Genomic DNA, 17,325 nt, shown 5'->3' on the forward strand with positions numbered 1-17,325 from the left:
CTCCTACAATGTGGATTCCAGATCTGTACAAAATTCTAGCTGTGATCTAAGCAACTTTGTACACAAGTCCAGCATAATCTCCCTGCTCTCAAACTTGCTGCCTTATCTAATAAAGGCAAATATACTTTATGCCTTCTTAACCACTTTATCTACCTGTCCTGATACCTTAAGGGACTGGTAGACCTGCACACCAAGGCTCCTCTGATTCTCAGTGCTTCCAAGGGTCCTACCATTTATCACCTTACACTTATCTGGTTTGAATTGCATTTGCCACTGATCAGCCTATCTGTCCAGTATGTCGATATCCTCCTCCCTATTTACCACCTCACCAGTTTACATATTATTCGTGAAGTTATCGATCAAGCTTTCTGCAGTCCAGTCTAAATCATTTAAATACACCATGAACAGAGAGGCCCCAATTCTGAATCCGGTGGAACCCACTGGACACAGGCTGTCAGTCACAAAAATACACCTCGATCATCATCCTCTGCTTCCTTCCACTCAGTCAATTTTGGATCCAATTAGTCAAATTTTCCTTGGATTCCATGGGCTCTTTGCTATCAGTCTCCCATGTTGGACTTTGTCAGAAGCCTTGTTGAAGTGCAAGTAGACAACGCAAATGCATTATCCTCATCTACACAGCTGATTACCTCTTCAATGAATTTAATCAAGTTGGTCAACCATGACCTCCCCTTACCAAAGCATGCTGACTGTTCTTGATTAATCCCTGCATCTCCAAATGCATTTGTCATCATACCTCTATTCAGAGTTGTTTTTGAGCTGCTAACTCTTTTGGTGTCAGTTTTTAAGAAGCTTTTGGTCAAGTTTTATTAGTTTTTGAGGTTGGCATGTATGGCTGTATTGAGCCTCAGCAGGTGATATTGGATGGAATGCTAATTCTCATATTTCTTTTCAACAAATCTCAGTTGGGAGTTAAAATGTAGGCTCATCCTGTGGCGGATGTTTTGGCATTGCTAATGCAGGATTTCATTTGTCTCATTAGTTGGAGTTTACAGGAATAAGCATCATAGAAACATTTATAAGTAGAAAAAGAGAGTCATTCAATTTATGATTGCCTTGCTCACTGACTCTCAGTCCTTGCATACTGCACGACTGGAATGGCTAACAAAAACATTTCTGATCTATTTCTTTCAAACACTATTACTCCATCATTCATTCAGCATGTGGGGTCCAAAAGCTGTCAGTGAGAGAGCAGCACTGTCAATTTTAAACTCTCCTGTAAATGTCAAGGAATTTCCTTGGTACAGATTAAAGGACCACAATTTTGGAAACAGCCATGATTCTCATAATCAGGGACTGTTGATAACCACAGAAGTACCAATGGCCTGTGTTTGGTTGAAAAAGTTTGATTACACAGGGGCCAGAGAAGTTGCATACACTTGTAGATTTTTATTTTAGCTATTGTTCCAGAAAAGGATTTCTCAAAAATATCATATTTGCTGTTTGAATTATTGAAAAAAGGGAAAAAACTATTTCAAATGCTTTGGATTAGATGCTCAACAGTGTGGAAACAGGCCCTTCGGCCCCACAAGTCCACACTGACCCTCCGAAGAGTAACCCACCCAGACCCATTTCCATCTGACTAATGGGCAATTTAGCATGGCCAATTCACCTGACCTTTACATCTTTGGATTGTGGGAGGAAACCGGAGCACCCATAGGAAACCCACACAGACACTAGGAGAATGTGCAGACTCCACACAGACAGTTGCCCAAGGGTGGAATCGAACCCAGGTCCCTGGTGCTGTGAGGCAGCAGTGCTAACCACTGTGCCACCGTGCCACCGTGCCGCTCTACAGGAGTTGATTACCCAAAGATTGTAAGCAATTGTTATCTTCCATGTAGTCCATTAATACCTCAAACTCCTGTGTTTTGAGGTATTAATGGACTTCATGGAAGATAACAATTGTAATGTTTCAGTGCACTCAGTAGGAACTGCCTGCTACAAGACTTTCTCTCATTGTAAAAATAAGGTTTAATCAGAGATTAAAATATGTAAAAGCCAAATTATTAAACAGAAAACTATCTGAGCGAACTTTTGTTTGTTACTGATATTTACTATGCATGAGGATAGGTAGAAGTTATTTAAGTTATACAAGATCTATTCACTCTGACTACAAAATTGGATTCTAGATATGGTGTGATGTGTATCACTTTGGCTCCCAACAGTGCACTGTTTCAGTTCCAGTGCAGTATACGTCAAAACTATCTTAGCCAGGTTGCTGATTCTGCTGTTAGGAATATAGTTCGAAGCATGCAGAGTAGACACATTGTGACATCAATCATCACGCAGTACTAATTTTATATTGGTGCTGCTGTTTTCAACATTACTGCCCTCTCTTAAACACAGTTAAAAATGCATTACAGCTGACAGTTAAATGGGTTGCTAGCAAATAACTTGAGAATGGTCGACAGTCAGTGAAGATACTGGATTAGTGGTGCTGGAAGAGCATAGCAGTTCAGGCAGCATCCAATGAGCAGCGAAATCGACGTTTCGGGCAAAAACCCTTCATCGTCAGTGAAGATAGGCAACTGCACCTCCTCCATGATGACACTCAATGCTGGAGCCCTCAAGGATGCATTCCTAGCCCCGTACTGTTGTCCCTGTGCACCCACCGACTGTGTAGCCAAATTCTGAGTGAACAACATCTACAAGTTTGCTGATGATGTCATCATGGTAGACGGATTTCAAACAACGATAAGACAAAATACAGGAAGGAGGTCGAGAGCTTGGCGTCGTAGTGCAATGATAACATCCTCTCTCAATGTTGGTAAACCTAAAGAACTGATCATTGGCTTCAGAAATAAAGGAGAACACGCACCCACTACATCAATAGACCTGAGGTTGAGAGGGTGGAGAGCGTCAATTTCCTCAGTCATGATAACTAACAACCTGTTCTGGACTTCCCATGTGGCATACTGTTTGTAGTGGAAGGAAGGGAAGCTGAGTCCAATGCAGGACACATTATCCACTTCAGATCTTCAGGATGCATCTCTCTCCACCAGGATCAGTGGAAGTTTCTTGCAGAATGCTGCTACCCTGGTCTGCAGGCTTCAAGCAGGGCAAGAACAGTTTTGTGCCTGTGAACCTGTTTGTAGCTCTGATTTTCTTCTCATTGGGATCCTGCTAGACTGGGCTACTCAGATTCTTAATATCTCCTGGTTCACCATAAACTACTGCATCAGAGAAGTGACGTTCTTTCCATCAGGAGAAGGGAGTTCATAGTATATCCATGACCACAAAGATCCCACAACACTGTTCATATAAAAATTAAGGAGTTACTCGAGATTTCTTACCAATGTTTGTCCCTTAAGCAGCATCATTGAAACCAATTAGCTGGTTATTTTACTCATTGCTGTTTGTGTGACCACAATCTGTTCAATCTTGTTAAAGCATTTTCCTCCGTTGCAGCAGTACTTTAAGCAGTCTTAATTTGTTGTGAAGTATTTTGCAAGATTGTTAAGGGTGTTATATAATTTGAAGGTATTTTTTCTTTCTTTCGTGCAATCTCTTGGTGGTTACCTTTCATGGATTCCTGAGCTTGGATCTATCAGTTAATTGTGTGATCACTTAGTTCTGTTTCTCAACAGTGCTTCCAGTTTTCTATCTTGTGTTGTGGCTTCACTGGATTGATATCTCATTTTTAGACTCTGATGCTTTATAAATTTGGGCAATGAGTAAAAAACCAAGCAATTTATACCTGTAAAATCCCGACTTTGCCCTCAAGTAGAATATTATGTCCAATTCAGGGCATGAGACCTTAGGAAGAATGTGAAGGTATTAAACTTGATGCAGAAAAGATTCGCAAAGATGATTCCAGGGGTGAGAAACTTTAGTTATCTGGATAGATTGGAGAAGCTGCAGCTATTCTTTTGGAAAAGAGAAGATGAAGAGGAGATTTCATTAAGGTATGCAAAATAGCAAGGAGCCTAGACAGAGTATGTAGGGACAAAACTGTTCTTGTTAGCATAAGGGTAAAATGAGGGGATATCGATATGAGATTATTGCAAAAGTAGTAACAGTGATGTGCGGAAAAAAATTCTACAGAGTAGGTGTTTAGGATTTGGAATGTACTGCCTGTGAGTGTAATTCAGACAGATTTCTCAAGGCCTTTCAAACAGAATTGGATATTTATCTGAAATAATAAAGTCTCAGAACTACAGAGAAAAGGAAGGGAATGGGAATTAGTGAGTTGCTCTTCCAGAGAACTGGAAAAGGTATAATAGAACAAATAGTCTTCTTTTCTGCTGTAACCATTCTCTGATTCAATAATTCTGTTTACTTTTATCATTGAGCAATGATGTGGGAAATCAACTAATTGGAAAAATACAAACAAAATAGACTTCATTGGGAACAAGCAGTATATTGTGAAACATGCAATTCATATAGATAAAATCTAAAATGCTTTACATGTATTTGTTATTTGTATGAAAGTAAGGAGATTCATCTCTTGATTTCTAAATTTTATCTCGTGCTGCTGAAATTAAGTCTCTGAAATAATAGCATCATATGACCGGAATAAAACACAACTATTGGATATTATTAAAGGAAACGTCTGGCCATTTAATTACATTTTCCAGAATATTCTTGCATTTCAATTTTTAATTAAAATATTAAAAGGTTATGTAAATGCTTTCTCTATCTTGAACAGAGAAGTATTTTAAACTTTAGTCCTTGGTTTAGCGTATGTTGAATTTATTTTTAAGGCTTTCTTAACATTTCTACTTCATATGCCATTCCTAACCATGATGTGCAGACAGATGACCTTTTTCGAAGCTTCTTCCTAGTCTGCTATATAAAAATCATGAAGAAATGTTCAAGAGCAGAAAGGAGGCAGACTTAAATCTTTTATAAGGAAAATTTAGACATTTGCTTAGAACCTCCTCTCAGTGATGAGACTGCAGTCAGTAACATTTTATTTGAGCTATACCCTCACGTTTGGATTCCTCTCTCGTGCAATGCATTGAAGCATCAAAGCAAGTCGTCTTCATGTTATCCACAATCTTAGACTACTTGTACATTCATGTTCTTCTGATTTCTTTTTTTAGGAAGAAGGTATTTACCAATTTTCCTCCTTGATCTGAACTATTAAGTTCACTTTCATTTAACAGACATTAAGGAAAAAGAAAATAAGTATACAACTCAGCTGAATGTGAATGAAGGTCTCGTTAGCAAATGCACAATGGCCTGGATTTTGTGCTGGCCAGAAAATTGTTTCTGCAGCATCGATAAGTGTAGTGCATCAGGACCCTGCACTATCTCTCGTAGAGTCCAAGAGAATTGTTCGTGAAATTGAAGATTCTGATGGGTAATTTCCTTTTACCTGGAACCTTCAAAGATGTCTGTTTAAATGAGAGACTTTTGAAGGTTCTGCTGCAGTTATCAGTTATCCAGAAAAATGTTAGATAAAAAATTTCTCCAGATCCCTTATAGCCCCTGAACCCTGATATAGCATGTTCCCTGCTGCTGAATCTGACAATCCTACCAACACCTTCCCAAAACCCAACCCATTTGGCATCAAAGCCTGATGAACTATAATGTTCATCTCAGTGAACCCTGTGAACAGGGGACCATTGAACTGCCTTCCCAGTATTTCTCTCAGTCCATAATGTACGTTTTATTTTTGTGTCTGTCTATGAGAGAGTTAGTGGAGTTTTATATGAAGTTAAAATTTTACCTAGTAAAATTATATGTTGACAGTTCATAATTATTTACTTGCAGCCAAAATCTATTTATTTGGAATCAATAATTCTGGTTAAGTACAGAAATCTGGTACATCAATTCTGTCAACCTGGGTATAGAAGACTGGTAAGTTGGGAAATTTTGGGAGTTTTTATAAAATTTTTAACATTTTGGATGACTCCAGAATAATGGTGCAAGCCCAATGAGATAAAACTTCATAAAATCTGTCAATATCCTTCGCCCAATTCACATGGTTTTGCGTCGTCAACTGTCCACCCAAGTCAGGTTAGTTAATATGAATGAACAAAATTAGTGGTCCCGATACAGACTCTTGGAGAGGTCTACTGCATTGGCTTCCTCTAGTCTGATAAATAATTGTTCAACATGCCCTTCCATTTACTCACACTCAGTTGACTTAACGTTTACGCTGCCACCGTCCTATTTATTCCATGGGCTTTATCTTTGCTGACTTTCTTTTTTGTGGCAAGGGTTGTCCTCTCATGACTCCAGGCCAGACCTCTCAGCTATTAATACAGTGGGAGAAATAAGAAGCAGGTTTCTCCAAGGAATATATTTATAGCACATCATCAGACACCTAAAGCACTTCTATTACCCTGGACCTCTGATGGAACACTGGAGTACTCAACTGAGTGTTATCAAGATTTGAGGTAGATAAATATTGATAACACTCAAGATGTTGCACTGCCTAAGACCATGAAGGAACAACCAGTGGCATCATTTATAAGGATAGAGGATGAGAACGAGGAGAACGTGCAGAGACACGACCGGGAAAAGGAGCCAGACATAAGCAGCCCCTTTCCATGTAATCTAATAACTTGAGCAATGCAAAATGACTGAAATTAAAACTCCCCATTTAGCAACAGTCTCACACTCTTTACCTTTTCTCTACAATGTCAACTTGATCAAAATGTAAAATAAAAATTGCCACAAAGTAAACATTCCAAAGCGAATTTATGAATAACATCATGCCATTCTATATATAAAAGTCAATATTCACATTCTTGTGGTACCTATCTTTTGTGTGTATTGGCTTACCTTAATTTCTCCAACATAGTATTGCCTCCGATATTTGAAGCTTGGCTGTGAAAGGTTGCTGACTTCCAATTCAGGAGATTGTAGGTGTGACTTGGAGGGTGACTTTGAATAGCTTTCAATCTCGAAAATCTGGCTTCATTCTGCATCATCTTGAGCTGGTCTGAAGTAGTCTGGACTAACTGTGTGACAGAATAATACAAAGACATCAGCAGAGCTGGAGCAGGAATGATATTTCCTGAGAGAAATTGGCAGATTCCTGCTTCATGGGGCCACAGCCACACTAACTGCACGGTGCCTCTGTAATTCTATAGATCTGTCAGCTCTGAAAATCCCAGAGTCATGAAGATAACAGTCAGATAACGGCAGCTGGTTTTGTTGCAATGTGACATTGGCCATCAGACGCTATGTCTTGCTAGTTTCCAGAGGTATACTGATAAAAGTGACGACCCATCCAATTTGGTAAGCATAGCTCTAAGGCTTGCACAGAAATCTTGATTTTCTTGAAGCTTTCCTAGTGCACCAAGAATTTTGCTATGTCTACACATAAACTTCATATTGTAGCCTCATGCATTGAAGACCTCATTAGATTCCACTGTGGCTAAACTTGAGTGCAATCCATCAGCGGTTGAAGTCTGCAGGCTGGTTGTTCTCCTCCAGTCCTTAGTTTTTATTAAACCTCTTCTTATGCACCACCAGTTCCAACAAAAAAGATAAAAGTTGTCAATGAATATCCTGCAATGTGTTATGGGTTTGCCAAAGTTGAAAGCTACTATTGTATGCAAACTGAGAGTTGTGGGTGTAAGACTTGCAATATTACTGTGTTTGTAAGGTTGAGATAAAGTATAAGAACCTTCAGCATTGGTTATCGATAGACATTGTTGGTAGCCAATGATATATGGAGGATTGAGCAGATGATAAGGCTAGTGATGCTAGTAGTTACATATACCATTTGAAGGTGAGCTCACTTACATTTATATTCTGGAACAATTATTACACTTCTTGTGATTCATTTATTTTGGAGTAACATTCCTGATATTAACTTCCATCACTATTTCTTTATTTGTCTGCTGAGTAGATTTCTAGAATGCCTCCTGCCTTCTTTCAAATGTCTCTTTTTTCCCACTCTACCGCTAAGATTGCCAGTACATTGTGTGAAAGTCAGGGTGCTTACACTATCATATTTTCAGCCATAGTCTGAAGTATCACAGCCCATGTTGCCTTTTGAGTTCAAAGTCACTGATGCTCCTTGCATAATCTCCCTACTATTGCATTCATTTCCCTGGCAATAAACCATAACATTCTGTTAGTTTCCTGGTTACTTGTTGTACTTGCATACTAACCTGAAATTCGTGTACTATGACACCCAGATCTCTCTGCATCTCAGAGCTCTACAACTTTTCATTGTTTCCTATTGTCTAGGGAATCTAGAAATCGGAGTCAGTTTAAAAATAAGGGTGTCTCCATTTAAAACAGAGATGAGGAAACTTGTTTTTCTGTGAGGGTTTTGAGTCGTTGGAATTCCATTCCTCAAAAGCCAGTGGATGAGAGTGTTTAGATATTTTGAAAGTAGGAGTAGATAGATTCTTGATAACCACGGGGGTGAAAGATTATTGGGAAAATGCAGCAATGTAGAATTGAGATTAAAATCAGAGTAGCCAGAATCTTATAGAATTACAAAGCTGGTTTGAAGGGCTGGGTAGCAGGAACACTATGGTTTAGTGGTATTATCAGCTGACAGTTAATCAAGAACTCAGATAATGTTCTGGGGATTTGGGTTTGAATCCTGCTATGGCAGATGGTGGAATTTGAATTCAATGATAATATACAATTAAGAATCTACTGATGACCATAAAACCATTGTTGATTGTTGGAAAAACCCATCTGGTTCACTAATGTTCTTCAAAGAAGTAACTCTTGACATTCTCATCTGGTCTGGCCTGCATGTGACTCCAGATCCTCAGCAATGTGGTTGATTCTGAACTGCCATCTGAAATGGCCTAGCAAGCCACCTAGTTCAAAGGCAACTCGGGTGGGCAATAAATGCTGCCCAACCAGGGATTCCCACAAGTGAATAAAAAAAACCTTGTTCCTTGTTTGTATGTTGGAATACTCTCTGATAAATTACTTGTGTGATATTGTTTGTAATTCTTTGTAATTTTTACTTTAAATAGACTTTTAACTTTCCACTGCCCTTGGTCAAACACAGTGTAGTATAGAGGTGGTACATAAAGTGAATCTTGTATCTTGTATGAATAGCATAATATGCCATTGATCTTTGAAGTATAACATGTAGCTGGTGCATATCACATGGCATGTAGGTGAGCTAGTTCATGCAGTACAATGCATTGCCGTTATTCTAGTGTAGTATGCAGTCAAACACAACTTGTTACGTACTGTGAGACATGAGGCTGATCTGATGCATGTAATATAACGAAACTGGTAAACTGTGTAATTAACAGTTGGTCTGCAATCCACATACTTCCTAAGTAGCACAATGTACTGCAGTATGACTTAGTATTTTCCCTGAGTTCATTAAAATAAATTGCACTTTAGAAAATTATTTGCTTTTAAATTGTATAGACTACAGCATTCTGTATAATAAAGTTGTTGCTTGAAACTTGCTCATTAAAAATCCTGTTGTGCTTTTTTTTGTTAATTTTCATTTATTTCTATGTGCATTACAATCTGCTTTCACTGTCTTGAGCTCTTTTTAATGCTATCTGTCATCAGATTGAAATGGCGATTGAGACACTCCAAAAGTCTGATGGTTTGACAGCTCACAGAAGTACTCTTCTCAACAGCCATGTAAGTTGTCTCTTCCTTCAAAACCACTTGAATCTTTTACCTATTACAAATATCTTTTTTCTGATTAATTCTGTTGCTACTTCTACCTATTTTGTACTGACTTTTTGCATCATATATTAGCATTTTGTGTTGCTTTCCTTCCCCTTACTGGAATAAACAATTGATCATATTGAAATGTGATGTTAGAAGTGTCCTTTTCACTCTATTCTGAGCAACTCCACTGGTTTCCTACTACAACATTGTCATGACACTGGGATACACCTGTAGGGAGTAAAAGTAAGATCTAAGGCTGAATCTTCACAGTCTGGTTACCACTGCATTTTTTTTTGCTTACTGTGTTTTTGCCCAAACTTCTGATTTAGGTTTGGTCAGAAGAATGGGAGGCACCTGTTTAGAGATCTTCCATTATAGTGCAGGATCAGCACTAGTAGCCAAACCATGCCCTTTTCTGCAGTAGTAACAGTTATTCTCCTGGTTTTAAATGTCCCAAAGCTGCTTTAATGAGAAGAGAGAGGCAAGTAAGTAAGTAGGTGGCATGGCAGTTGAGTGCATGTGGAAGTTGATGAGGAGGGAAAGTCGCAAGTAGGCAAGGAGCAGATGACAGCTAAGTGCTGAGGTAGTAGGCAAATCAGAGGGAACGGCCAGGTGAATGGGTGACTGACAGGGAAGTGAGTGGAGGGGTCAGATGAGAGGGGTACTGTGAAAGGTCATTTGAGTAGATGGTTGGATATCATGGGCATCAAAACAAGGTAACACTGGGTGGTGGTCCAGAGATCAGATCCAGTGTTGGTCAGTTTTTGGGGGAAGCCATGTGTCAGTAGGGAAAGTAAAGTTGGATGTTCATTGGGAATATTTGGTGAATTGCTGCCAGCGATTGGCAGGCCAGTGTTAGCCCAGGGTTGCAGCAGATTTTAATCCCTCTCACCTTTCCTGACTAGCTATTAAGGTAAGTAAATTAGAACCCACCAAAAGTGGGTTAAAGTCAGAGACATTTTGAGAGGGTTCCAGACACCTATTTATTGCCTATCAGAAATTTGAACTTTTGATATCCTGTACTCTGCATCTAGAGTTCCGATGGCTGCCATAGCACATTTGTCAGTGTTAGACTGGACCTTAACTATCTAAAAATGGGAAGATCTTGACAGTATCTCTGTTATTTCTGGAAGTGTCCATTTTGCCTTATAAGGAAAGCTTTTACTTGCTTGTGACAAGTCAAACGACACCAACAAGGGTAGAGGCAGAGGTTTCAGAGGTGTTGCAATTCTCTAAGTTCAGTCAAATCTAGTGCATTTGTAGAGGACAGTAAGGTGACACTCACCAGCCACTGCCTGAATGCATGTGGACCCCATCAGTACGATGCAGACCACAGAGTAGCTTGAATACTCTGAAGTGGATAATTTCTCTATGACCCGTGAGTAAAGGGAATAATGCCTGTAATTTACCCAACTGCTGAACATAGATTTAAAAAAACACTGAGTCTCTGGACTTAATAAGAAAATAATTGTTTATTGTGAGCAAATTATCTTTAAAAATGGCAATTATAAAATGTGAGTTATTAACTTATAACTCTAAACTTAACTTGATCTCACCTTAAATTTCCTTCTTCACAAGCAGTCATTAGACACAGACAGGACCATGGAGTCAATGAGTTGTTTCTTTTGGTTGCTTCTAATTTCTTTGAGTTCTTTGCTATTGATGCAAGATTGCTTGCAAACCAATGCTCTTTCATTTCCTGATTGAGAATTTGTTGTTTCACTGTCCTTAAGGATGTTTTATTCCTCCAGCATGGAATTTAGTGAAAATGTTGTTGTAGACAGCTTGCTGTTCGTGGAGATATTCTGGTACTTCCACACGAGAGACAGATAGATACAAAGAAAAATTTGCCAATTGCTTTCTTACTTGCAGCTCCTCTGCTGTACTGGCCACACACAAGCTGTGGTCATCTAATCAGGACCCAATCAGAATGTTGTTGTCAATCACTTTTCCTTGTGTTCAGAGCCCTTCAGCTCTCTGGTTTCTGTGATTGTTTTCACTGTGCTGGGATAAAAACAGCATTGTATCCACATCATGTTGTGCTCCAGTAAATGTAATTTTAAAAGTGCACCCATCGCTTTGCACAGCCTCCTAAGTTTACAACAGTATTTTCCTCTTTTAGTCCACAGCTTAAAAATGGAAATGGAAAGATGTGGTCTTTACATCATTAAGGAGAAGGTGAACAAATAAAATGCATCGCTCAAGTGTCATAAAACAAATTTCTTAAGCTGATGTTTCTACGTAGAGCCTCATCTACTCTGCTTCCTATCTGTGTTGCCCCTTCCAGATATGACTACACTAACATCTGTTTGCTTTCTTCTCACTTTTCATGCTTCACATTTCCATCTCATATTTTCCCTTTCCAATTTTACCCTTTCTCTCCTGAGTGGTCTGATGCTGGATAAGTCTGTAGATATTGTATGCCCTCATCTTAAGCCAGGTGGTGTGAATCATTAGTTAGTATAAGTTGTATGAAAACACAAACATGTACAGGTATTGCTCAACCACTTCTCATGCTTCAGCTGACTAGAAAAATATAGTAGCCATGATGTGGAGGTGCCAGTGTTGGACTGTGGTGGACAAGGTGAGATGTGACACGATACCAGATCATAAGTACAACAGGTTTATTCCGAATCTCAAGTTTTTGGAGCCGTGCCCCTTCATCAGGTGAAGTCTCACCACTTTAAGTCAGTAGTTTGTGGTATCGATGGTAGCCACGATGTGGAGTGCTGGTGTTGGGCTGGGGTGGACAAGTTCAGAAGTCACCCAACACCAGGTTATGGTCCTGTCCAACACCTACAACGCACAAGTCAGGAGTGTGATGGAATGCTCCCCACCTGCCAGGATGATATCAGCTCCAACAACACTCTAAAAACTTGACATCATTTAGGGAAAACAGCCTGCATGAGTCGCACCACATCAACAAACATTCACACCTTCACTAGCAATATATAGAATCATAGGATCCCTGCAGTGAGGAAAAAGGCTATTTGGCCCATCAAGTCTGCATCAAGCCTCTGAAGAGGATCCCACCCAAACGCAGACCTCCACCCTGTCCCCGTAACCGTACATTTACCATGGCTAATCCACCTACCTTGCACATCACTGCCACTACAGGCCAATCCACCTAACCATCTACAAGGTGAATTGCAGAAATTCCACCAGAGATCCTTTTATGCACCTTCCAAAACACGATCGCTGTCATCTAGAAAAACAAGCAGAATAAACATGGGAATACTATAAGTGAGAATGGGGAGTTAATCAATAATAAGGAAATGTGGATGAAATGAACACAAATTATGCTTCTGCCTTCACTTTGGAGGATACTAAAAACATTCCAGTGATAGTTGTCAATCAAGAAATGGAAGGGAAACAGCAACTTTGCAAATTTATAATCACAAAGGAAGTGCTTCAGAGCGACTCTAGCATCAAGCCTATTGTTAGCACTTCAGTCACTTTTTGAATCACATTTCATGTGTGAATTGGCTTCCATTGTATTCATGTATTCACATGTCCATTAACTGTGCAACAAACTCAAGAACCATATAAATAAAAGCAAATTACTACGGATACTGGAATCTGAAACCAAAAAAGAGAAAATGACGAAGGGTCAGTTAGACTTGAAATGTCAGCTCTTTTCTCTCCTTACAGATGCTGCTAGACTTGCTGAGATTTTCCAGCATTTTCTCTTTATTGGGTTCAAGAACCATATAATTAGTAGAAAATATTTGTCATCCAATCACTTCTTGAGTTTGCTGTGGCCCCTTCATGATGGTTGCCAGGATACTGTGTATGGTCAAACTCCGCTGGTATTGCAGGGAATGGAATCCTTTTCAATACAATGCAGCTGAGTTACCATTGGCAAAGTAAAGTCTGTTCAGACAATGACATCCAGTAACTTGCAATTCTAGTCAACCTGTGTTCTCACTCTACCTACAACTTTCTATCAAGGCAGTATGAAATGTAGCCTCCAGTTTTCACTCCAAAATCGTGTCATTTCCGTGCTCCTCAATTCTAACCTGGGAGAATCTGGCCAGGAGGAGGTCATATTTTTATTGCAGGATAGACTGGCTTGCTTCCCAAGGACCCCTATCACCCTGGAATGAGAGTGAAGGCAGCAGATTGGACGTCGGTGATAGCACTGGTCATGACTCCTTCCATCACTTTTCCAATGATCAAAAGTAGACTGATGGGGTAGTAATTTGCCGGGTTGGAATTGTCCAGTTTTTTTTGTGGACAGGACATACCTGGGCAATTATCCACATCATCGGTTGGATGCAGAGTTGCTGCTGTTTTGAAATAGCTTGTCTAGAGCAGCAACAAGTTTTGGAGCATAATCTTCAGTACTATTGCCGGCAATGTTAAAGCCAGATTTAGTTTTAGTATCCAGTATTAGTTTTACTAATTTCAGAATTATTTTTATTTTTAAATTGGTATTGTTATTTTACATATTATTTCAAATGGAGAAACAAAAGGCAATCTTAATCTTAATGTTCATCAATGGCTACTTGCTTATTAAGTGCTATTGATTTTAGTGAAAATCAATGGCTACTTTAATAATTAATAAACAGAAGTAAGATTGTTAGATGACTTTTAATAAGAACGAAGGTTTGAATAGTCATTGAAGGTGCCAGTTTATTCCAAATAATATTTTCACAATCTTACTCATTTATTAATTATTAAAGTAGTCATTGATTTGCACTTCAGTCGACAGCATTTAAAATGCAAAGTTACTCACAAAATACAAAGATGTCTTAGCAAAACAATTCCTTCAGTCTTTCGTGAAATTAAGGCTCTATTTTACTTAGAAGATTTGAAACTGTCTGTCACAAGGTTCAGTGAGTTCTGTTCCCTTGCAGGTTACAATATAAGCTTATTTTCTCCTTACATTTTTCTGTAGCTTTTTCAGTTTTATGTTATAAAAATAATTTTACATCTTGCCTTGCTTAGCTAACTTTGTGGCTAATATCTGACCAATATGTCAGAATGTATTGACAACAGATTAATGTTTCATAATTGATAATAGCTATTCATTTTAAGTTAATGTGTAACAGTTCAAACAGTGTTGATTTGCATAAGATATAGCATGTATAAAGTGTCCGGAGGATGTGTACCTCACTACTTAAGGGATGTTAGCAGCCTTGCAATGGAGTGTTAATTGGCTGGAGATCAGCCTTGCCACTGCCCATTCAGGAGGACATCTTGCTGCAAAGAGTTATCATCATATCTGACGGAGTTCTGTATTCCCAGTAGTGCCATCAAAGTTCTTTTTTAATCCTTCATGGGATGTGGGCATCACTGGCCAGGCCAGCAATTAGTGAGCATCCCTAATTCCCCAAAGGGCAGTTAAGGATCAACAACATTGCTGTGGGTCTGGAGTCATGTGTAGGCCAGAGCAGGTAAGGAGGGCAGTTCCTTCTCAAAAGGATAAATGGATGGGTTTTTCCAACAATTGACAATGGTTTATTGATCATCATTAGCCTCCTAATTTTAGTTATTTATTCAACTCTGATTCCACTATCTCGTTTGGCATGGTTCGAATCCAGGTCCCCAGAACATTGTTAGAGTCTCTTAGAGTCATAGAGATGTACAGCATGGAAACAGACCCTTCGGTCCAACTCATCCAAACCTGAAACTTGAAACGGTTCAGAAAAGATTTACAAGAATGTTTCCAGGGTTGGAGGATTTGAGCTATAGGGAGAGGTTAAATAGGCTAGGGCTGTTTTCCCTGGAGCATCAGAGGCTTAGGTACATGGATAGGATAAATAGACAAAGTCTTTTCCCTGGGGTGGGGGAGTCCAGAACTAGAGAGCATAGGTTTAGGGTGAGAGGGAAAAGATATGAAAGAGACCTAAGGGGCAACCTTTTCACGCAGAGCATCATACTTGTATGGAATGAGCTGCCAGAGGAAGTGGTGGAAGCTAGTACAATTGCAACCTTTAAAAGGCCTTTGGATGGGTATATGAATAGGAAGGGTTTGGAGGGGTATGTGCCGGGTGCTGTCAGGAAGGAGACCAGAATTGCATGCAATATTCCAACAGTAGTCTAACCAATGTCCTGGGCAGCTGCAACATGACCTCCCAACTCCTGTACACTCAGCCTTTCCTCATATGACTTTCCTGCCAGACTAGGCAACATTCTAGTAAATCTCCTCTGCACCTTTTCCAATGCTTCCACATCTTTCCTGTAATGAGGCGACCAGAACTGTACACAATATTCCAGTGTGGCTGCACTCATGTTTTGTGTAGTTGCAGCATGACATTACGATTCTGGAACTCGATCCCTCTCCCCATATAACTTAACACACTGTATGCCTTCTTAACAGCACTAACAGCTGGATGGCAACTTTCAGGGATCTATGTACATGGACACCAAGATCCCTTTGCACATCCACACTACCAAGAATCTTTCCTTTTACCCAGTATTCTGCCTTCCTGTTATTCTTCCCAAAGTGAATCATCTCACATTTATCTGCATTGAATTCCATTTGCCACCTCTCAGCCCAATTCTGCAATTTATCCAAGACCCCCTGCAATCTGCAACATTCTTCCACATTGTCCACTACTCCACCGACTTTAGTGTCATCTGCAAATTTACTAATCTATGCACCTATGCCTGTGTCTAAGTCATTTATAAGAATGACAAACAGCACTGGTCCCAAAACAGATCCTTGTGGCACACCATTAGTAACTGGACTTCAGGCTGAATATTTTCTATTAACCACCACTGTCTGCCTTCCAACAGAAAGGTAGATCCTAATCCAAACTGCTAAATCACACTTAATCCCATGCCTCCGCATTTTCTCCAACAACCTACAACTGGAATCTTAACAAAGGCTTTACTGAAGTCCATGTACACCACGTCAACTGCCCTACCCTCATCCGCATGATTGGTCACCTTCTCAAAAACCTCAATGAGGTTTGTGAGAAATGACCTGTCTGTGACGAAACCATGTTGACTATCTGCAATCAAATTGTTGCTTGTTAGAAGATTATAAATCTTATCTCTTATAATCCTTTCCAAAACTTTTCCTACAATAGACCTAAGACTCACTGGTCAATAATTACCTGGGTCATCTCTACTGCCCGTCTTGAACAAGAGCACAATATTTGCAATCCTCCAGTCCTGTAGTACTAACGGCTCAAAGATCAAAGCCAAAGGCTCCAACACCTCCTCCATAGCTTCTCAGAGAATCCTCGAATAAATCCCATCCAGCCCAGGGGATTTGTCTACTTTCACTCCTTCTAGAATTCACAACATCTCTTCCTTACCAACCTCGATCCTTTCTAGTCTAATATCTTGAATCTCATTCTTCTCCATTTCTAGTGTGAAAACTGATGAGAAATATTCATTTAGCACCTCTCCAATCTCCACGGGTCCACTCACAACTTCCCACTTCTGTCTTTGACTGGTCCTATTCCCACCCTTGTCATCCTTTTATTCCTCACATACCGATGGAAAGCTTTAGGGTTCTCCTTTATTCTACCTGCTAAAGACTGCTCATGTCCTCTCTTTGCTCTCCTAACTCTTGTCTTTAAATCCTTTAGAGAACTGCTTGTGTCGATCTTATAAAATTAATATTTTGTTGGTGATTCAAATCTAATTAAAGAAGTTCAGTCCTTAAAAGGTGAAGGCCAGAAGAGGTTAGACATAGCTCAGATTGCCAGACCTCAAAGGAAACAACACATTTCTCATTTGAGACCCAAGCAATGAAAGTAGCCAAGCTTA

General features: G+C 39.5%; 1 protein-coding gene across 6 annotated transcripts in view; it reads left to right on the plus strand.

The window, feature by feature from the left end:
* The window catches only part of LOC140491963 (transcription factor RFX3-like), a 271,083-nt gene that overhangs the window by 160,993 nt on the left and 92,765 nt on the right, over positions 1-17,325 (plus strand). For all 6 annotated transcript variants that reach the window (XM_072590501.1, XM_072590482.1, XM_072590521.1 and 3 more), the window contains one exon: positions 9,490-9,564. In XM_072590501.1, coding sequence (XP_072446602.1) covers positions 9,490-9,564 — 75 coding nt within the window. The remainder of the gene's footprint in view (positions 1-9,489; positions 9,565-17,325) is intronic.

The sequence above is a fragment of the Chiloscyllium punctatum genome, chromosome 2, assembly GCF_047496795.1.
Source record: "Chiloscyllium punctatum isolate Juve2018m chromosome 2, sChiPun1.3, whole genome shotgun sequence".
Taxonomy (NCBI): Eukaryota; Metazoa; Chordata; class Chondrichthyes; order Orectolobiformes; family Hemiscylliidae; genus Chiloscyllium; species Chiloscyllium punctatum.